The sequence below is a fragment of the Penaeus japonicus genome, unplaced genomic scaffold (genome assembly GCF_977035675.1).
Source record: "Penaeus japonicus unplaced genomic scaffold, GWHDUDI00000001_assembly GWHDUDI00000019, whole genome shotgun sequence".
NCBI lineage: Eukaryota > Metazoa > Arthropoda > Malacostraca > Decapoda > Penaeidae > Penaeus > Penaeus japonicus.
Window position 1 is genome coordinate 24,293,915 of NW_028234421.1, and position 7,500 is coordinate 24,301,414.

The following is a 7,500-nucleotide window of genomic DNA, read 5'->3' on the forward strand; positions in this document are numbered from 1 at the left end:
GACATTAAGCGGCGCCGGTTTCCCAAACGGATCCGTCGCTATTGTCCTAACTTCCTGTTATTGGAAGCTATCGCTAAATTCTCTGAGGAAGAGGACAATAGCCCGGGACACGACGATCAGCTACCGACTAGGAGCCACTAATACCCTACCTGATTGTTTGCATAAATTTGTTATTCTCATAGCCTGGATATGACGCGACGTCTGGCGTGTTAGAATGAGAGGGGGTGGGTGGGGGGGTGGGGGGTGGGGGGGCTTTGCGACAAGGTGTTTGAGATAACGAGATCGAATATTTTGTTTACTGTGTGTGTCTATTTGGATTAGATTTATTTGTGAATCGCTTGTATGTCAAGGCGATCGGCGATTGTATGTTTGTGAAATAAAGGATTTAGTTATCGCAAATGTTAAAATTGTTCTCCCTCAAAAAAAGAGATTAGTCTCCCCTAAACAAGGTGAACTTTGGACAGCTTTTCGAGCCTTATACTTTTATTAACGAAGATCCCGTTTTCTTCCAGATGTGGAATGTGCCTTTACTTCTCCTCCTCGCGACTCTGCGAATCTCCGGCGCCGAGGACGTGACTGCGAAGAACAAGACGTACCTGGAGCAGCGCCAGGAACACGAGGATTCCAAGATGGTGGGGATGGAGGAGGAGGACGTGTATTTAAGCCATCCTCACTCAGCCGCCCTTGATCCTGACGGGAAATTCCACCTCTCTTGGTCTGTGGACTCTAATAGCCAAGTAAGTGGATGGTGGGTTTGGAAAGGATTCATCTATGGATTTGTTTGTCTTCTGTTTATAGGCATGCATTTCGTCATTCATTGCTACGGACTTAATTTACTTAATTTTCTCTACATAGCTGCACCATAATTAGACCATATTCTAAATCAAAGACACAATTCTGATCGAAGTACCATTTCTTCCCCTCTACAATCGGAATCCTCTTCGTTAATCACGCACATTTCCTCCTTCAGGAGATTACCATAGAGGTCGTGGCCGAAACCCTGGGTTGGCTGGCGCTTGGCTTCTCTCCGAGCGAAGCCCTGACGGATGTCGATCTCCTGACGGCCTGGGTCGACGACGAAGGCACCGGGCACATCCAGGTAAGTGTCAGGATGACTTTTGTTTTCGGGTTTGTGTGCCGTAAGTTGGCTTTGCGGATTGGCTGATGGTTTATTTGGAGTTTTATTTGCTTTGTGGGTTATGGGGATTTTACTGTTTTCAAATATAGACGGTAAATAGTGTTTGCGATTCTGGACACAGTAGCGCGTGTACGGAGATGGAGTGATAAAAACCCACAGTAATAAACGTTAATAAGCTTTATGGAGAAATCATTTATCTCCACAACATCTCGGCATAAAAAAATGACGAAAAAAAGGGAGTGATTCCGTCAGGTAGACATCATGAGCTCAGAAAACTAAAAATAGATTACTCAGGGTATTTATTGACGTCTCATTGGCTGACTTCACTGAATTAATACAAGGGATGATTTGGTTATTAAGAGAAATCGCATGAATAAACATATCGGAAGATTAAGCAAAGGACGGGCGAGGTATGTCATATATAGCTGTTAGTTTTACACGTCTGAATAAGTTTGTGGGTAAAGTTACCTGGTAAATAAAATTCTAAAATAATCGGATATTGACTTAACAATCAGTAATCTCGTTTGGCCTTTGCCAAATACGCATTTCATCCAACACACACACGCACACGCGCGCGCGCACACACACACATACACATACGCATTATATGTATATATATATATATATATATATATATATATATATATATATATATATGTGTGTGTGTGTGTGTGTGTGTGTATGTATAATGTATATATATATATATATATATATATATATATATATATATATATATATGTGTGTGTGTGTGTGTGTGTGTGTGTGTGTGTGTGTGTGTTTGTGTGTATGTATGATGTATACATATATATATATATATATATAGATATATATATATATATATAATATATATATGTGTATATATATATGTATGTATTACACACACATACACACATATATATACATATATATTCATATATGATATGATATATATATATATGTATATATATATATATATGTGTGTGTATATATATGTATATATATATGTATATATATGTATATATATATATCATTTATATACATTTATATATTCATGCATACACACGGGTATAAAATACCAAATTCAAAAGGTCATAGTGCTTCACGCTTAGTTTATTTTATATTTCTGTTAAAAGTGAACGAATTAACTTCTGTCCCTCAGCAAAGCACTGGCTTATATACAAGAAGCATTCCGGCTTGCCGTGCGGAGAGTGTAGTGTGCTTCATGTAATCGGCTCCATCCACTGTGCCTTTCTGGCCAGACCCACTTCTCCAGTCACTCGTCCCTACTGAAGAAAATCAATGGCCAACTTGATAAATAGCGAACCTGACAAATTCTATTTACTACGGCTATTAAGACCCCCTCCCCTCCCCACCCCCACCCCTTCTCCCAAGCAACCCTTTGATTTGCATATGAAACGTCAGTCTTCACGCATTTTGAGAATTAATTTTCAAAAGGGCGCTTCATTGGCTTCGATTCGTTTGTATTTGGGAAAGGAAAAGGGACGAGGCCGCTGGCTAAGGACCCCGCGCTTTTTTTTTCCATGGCCAATATCGTCAATTCCTTTTGATTCTTGATCCTTTCCCTCTTCGCTTTCTTTCCATTTCGGTTCCGGCGCTTTGTGGAGAGAATAAAAAGTAAGAATTCTTCATTCTAACATCTTCGACAGATGCTGTTAAGAGCTGGAACCGCATGATGATATTTCCTTGCTTTATCACATCAAGCTTCCCCCCCCCCCATTCTCCACAGGCAGGGGCGCAGACGCAGCAGTGCAGGCAGAGGAATCAGCGGGTATCTTGTAAGGATGTTCCCGCGCCAGGCGTTACTTGCTATAGGAATTAAACCTGGCGCGCCCGGGGGCATACGAGCTACACGGATTTCATCAAAGTTCCATTTAACTTTGTTCCCCCGAGTTTGTTCACACCAGCGAGACGTTCGGACAAGATTCTTGTTGTTTGCGAGGTATAATGTCTCCTCCTCCCTTTCGCAGGATCGCCACGGCCCTGGGGACAAGACGCCGCAGATGGACGACCAGCAGGACTGGCGACTGGTGAGGGCGAGCGAGAACGACACCCATACCCTCGTGGTCGTCGTTCGAGACCTGAACACCTGCGACGACCAGGATCTCCCTCTTCTGGTAAAAGAACTTCCTTCGGGTTCACTTTTGCTCTCTTGCCAAGATACAGTCACCGCGAATTCAGTGCTAGATGTCGAATGGCTTGTCAACTTTGAAATGATATTTCTCCTAGTAGATTTACAGTAAGAATTTGTTCATACTAAGAAAACAAAGTAAAGTTTACCTTGTCTTTCGGTGTGTGTGTGAGTGCGTGCGTGCGTGTGTGTGCGTGTGCGTGCACGCCCGTATGTATATGAATCAAACGATAAATTAAAGTTACACGAAGTCGCGCGACAGGGCAAGATGATGAATTAATTCTAGGTGAATAAAGGTTATAAGTAGAAGAATGGAGGTCGAGTGAATTTATGAGATGAAAACGAGCACGGTGCAAATACACTTGGCAGTAATGATAATGATAATACTAATAATGATGATATTACTAATAATGATAATATTACTAAAAAAGATAATGATAATTATAACGATAATGATAATAATGGTGATAATAGTAATACTAATAATGATGATAATGATACTAATAGCGATAATAATGATATTAATAACGGTAATAATGATACTTATAATGATAGTAATAATATATATAATGATAACAATACTAATAATGATGATATTCATAATGATGACAACGATAAAACGATAATAATAACAAAGAACGGAGACACAAATCACGTAGAACCGAATAAGAACACCAGTTAAAGTCTAGGACAATGGTCTATGTTCAAAATCAATGGAACAAAAAAACGTTAGCATAGGACTATTGATACTATAACGTCAGTACGAAACAGGAAAACTGCAATGAAATAGAAAGAGAGGAGAAATACATCTCAAATAAAGATAATTCCAGACTAATAAAAGTTCGGCAGTCAGAGGGAGGGTGAGGGAGAAAGGAGAAAGGAGGGCGGGGGTAAGGATGAGAGAGAGAGGGAGAGGGGGAGGAGATGAAAAGAGGGAGTAACGTGAGAGAGTGAGTGGATGAGAGGGATGTGGGGAATGAGAGAGAGGGAGGAAGATACAGAGATATATTTATAAATAAATATATATACAAACACATTATATATATATATATATGTGTGTATATGTATGTATATATATATATCGGTAGTGAGAGAGGGAGATAAAATGAAAATAATGGTTGAATGTTTATGGATAGTGAGAAATAGAGGAACAAAAATAAGCAAAAAATAAATTGAGGGGAGAGAAAAGGCAGAATATACAAAGGGAGAAATAGTCGAAGCGGGCGAGGGGAGATGGAGGAGGAAGGCAAGGGGACGGGGAATGGTAAAGGGAGAGGGAGAGAGGAAGGAGGAGGGGTGAGGGGAAGGGTTAAGGGAGAGGAGGAGGAGGGGTGAGGGGAAGGGTTCAGGATGAGGGGACGGGCTAGGGGGGGAAGGAGGAGGGTAAGAGCACGGGTCAGGGGAAGCAGGAGGGTAAGGGGAGAAAGAGAGAGAGAGAGAGAGGCGGTAAGGGAGAGGGAGGGGAGGTAGGGCAGGCATTGCAGGTTGCCCGAGGGTTCACGTGGTGCGACAACCGGCTGGCTACACCCGCCCTCCGCCACACCGAGCGGGTAATGTGAGGTGGCCTGAGGGCGCGCTGTGGGATCGCTGGCTCTGATTATATTTTTATGGCTCTGACGTTCCTTTGGTATTGTTTTTTAAGCTTTTACCACCAGAGACTATCTGATTCACCCGAGAAATTATACGTTGGGGAAGAGGGTTTAAACACCATCACTTTTTGGAACGGCTCTCCCCTCAGATCTTCATGATTTTGGCTGGGGCGTGGAGGCAGGTGGAATGGGTGCGTCTGTGTGTTTGTGTGTGTGGGTGCGTCTGTGTGTGTGTATGTGTGTGTGTGTGCGCGCGATTATACAGCTGCATCTGAGGTGATCATCTTCTTTACGAGGCGAATACTTACCTCTAAAAACACGAATTATTCTTTCCCATTTAAAGCACATGGGTGGGGAGGGGAGGGACGGAGTTATCAAGAGAAACTAGACTCACTGTATTCGAATTATCTCGAATAGTCTAGGTTTCTAAATGGATACGTTTCCGAAAATAGGTGTTGTCAATAGTCAGCTTTCTAAACTGACTTTCTATATAATCGTGTTAGGGGCTGAAAGCAGAGGACAGGTTAATTAACCGATAACGATTGCAAATAGTGCTTGCAGACATTTTCTCGCTTCCGCTTCCACACACAAACTTTCATCAACAAAAAGTCGTTCACAGGCTTAAACGTTAATCAAACGTTTGTTTGTGTAATCTATTAGTTCTATGTGAAAATCGCAACTGTAAACTTGTTCGCTTTTCATTTTTTTCTATGGTAAGTAATTATGGATTTTCATTGCTTTATTAACACTGTTAGTCGGCGATGCTTTTTGCATGCTAATTCCCATTAGCTGAGAACTTTACTGCTAATCTTAAGTGAGCGCGAATGTCTCCGAAGTTTAACCTACACTATCAGAAAAGTTCCCTTCGATACCAGATTGATAAGTAGAACAAAGATAAGTAAGTCATTAATAATTATCTCAACTTACCACCCTTCCCCACCGCCCCCTTCAGAACACGACTAAACGCCTAATCTACGCCTACGGAGCCACGGACCCTGCCAACGCCACGTCCCTCGAGTACCTGGGCGCTGATGCAAGCAGGGGCTCGCGCTACCTGCTTCTCTTGCAACCTCCCGCCCCCCTTCCGACCAGCCCCGAGGACACACGAACTTGGAGTCTCAGCCAGAGTCACAGCCTCGCCAAAGACCAACGGGCCGTCCACTGGTGCAACATTGTCCGATTCCCGCACGTGGAGTCTCAAGTGCACTATGTTGGGGTAAGTTTGAACCGGTCTGCTTTGGGTAATTGGTTGTTTTAGAAGTGGAAATCTTATTGTTGATAAGAGGATATAAGAAATGAGATTCTGCAACACGATTGTTTCTTTGAAATATCTTTGTATTCAATCGGTAGCACGTAACATACTGATAATAGTAAAAAAGAAAAAAAAAATAATGCTCAAATCTGCGTCCCAATGTCCACAGTTCGACATCCAGCACAGCGAGACCTCCCGCGCGCACCTTCATCAGCTGACCATCTGGGAGTGCGCAGGAGATCCCAACTCCGCCGCCTACAGACAGGAGCGCGAGCGTCTCATGCACTACGCTTCGCAGCAAGGACACGAGTGCTACAGTCCAAGCATGCCTCTTGACTACAACAGTTGCAATAATCCGGTTATTGTATGGGCCACCGGAGCAGAGGTGAGTTGCACTGGTCTGCTTTACTATTCCCGTTGAAATCAGTCGTTGTCACTAGCTTCAAGGAGTCATGTTACTGTAATACACTTAATCTAATATACATATAAATATTCCGACAAATGATACATTCCTATGGCTTCATTCCACAGGGGGCAAGGGAGCCAACCCACATCGGACTGCCCATGCTTCCTAAAGTGGGAGAATATGCCTTCTTTCTGGTGGAGGCGCACTACGACAACTCCCTCATGGCAGACAGCATCGGCGTGCAGTGGGGCCTCGACGTCTACTACACTGAGCAACTGAGGTAAGTCTCACCGTCACATGAAGACAGTGATATTTGGGCCGATTAAGAAATAGAGGCTATTTTCGACGTTTGGTTGATTGTATTTTGTTTTTCGTGGATGGATTTTTCGTGAATGTGGAGGGGGGGGTGAGAGGGAAAGAGGGTAGATGGGAAAACAGGATGGAGAAGAAAAGAGTGGAAGAGAAGAAGGAAACAATGACAGAAGGAAAACGGGAAAGAAAAGGAGTGAAAGAAGATAAGGAGGGAAGATGAGAGAAGGCGGGGCATAGTAAATGAGAGAGAGAGAGAGGGGTGGGAGAGTAATAGAGAGAGAGAGAAAGTTCGAGTGAGTGAGAGAGACAGAGAAGCCAATAAAGAGAAATAACGTTTTAACACTTTCAGGGAGTTCGAGTCGGCCTCGATGTTCGTAGGCAACACTATAAACTTCGCGATGCTGATCCCTCCGGGCAGAGACCACTGGACGGCGACCGGCCACTGCCCCGCCGGATGTCTGTTGGACGGAATGCCTGAGACTGGCATCAAGGTGTACCAGGTCTTTCTGAAAGCACACGCGCTCGGTGAGTTGTGAAGTGTTAGTGAAAGTCCAATAGACTGGTTTGATTACATTTCTCGATTTCCATTTAACGTTGCGACACAACAGTGTGCTTTCGTCGTTCTAAGCTTATAGTATTTGTTGTAAAGGAAGTGCCATGGGGAAATGATTATGG

The 7,500-nt window shown here is 43.2% G+C and overlaps 1 protein-coding gene across 1 annotated transcript in view; it reads left to right on the forward strand.

Moving 5' to 3' along the window:
* LOC122248132 (DBH-like monooxygenase protein 1 homolog) overlaps positions 1 to 7,500 on the forward strand; it is a 13,577-nt gene that overhangs the window by 3,364 nt on the left and 2,713 nt on the right. Inside the window, exons 2-8 of the mRNA XM_043007964.2 lie at positions 513 to 737; positions 971 to 1,099; positions 3,106 to 3,252; positions 5,808 to 6,071; positions 6,277 to 6,492; positions 6,639 to 6,793; positions 7,175 to 7,350. Coding sequence (XP_042863898.2) covers positions 513 to 737; positions 971 to 1,099; positions 3,106 to 3,252; positions 5,808 to 6,071; positions 6,277 to 6,492; positions 6,639 to 6,793; positions 7,175 to 7,350 — 1,312 coding nt within the window. The remainder of the gene's footprint in view (positions 1 to 512; positions 738 to 970; positions 1,100 to 3,105; positions 3,253 to 5,807; positions 6,072 to 6,276; positions 6,493 to 6,638; positions 6,794 to 7,174; positions 7,351 to 7,500) is intronic.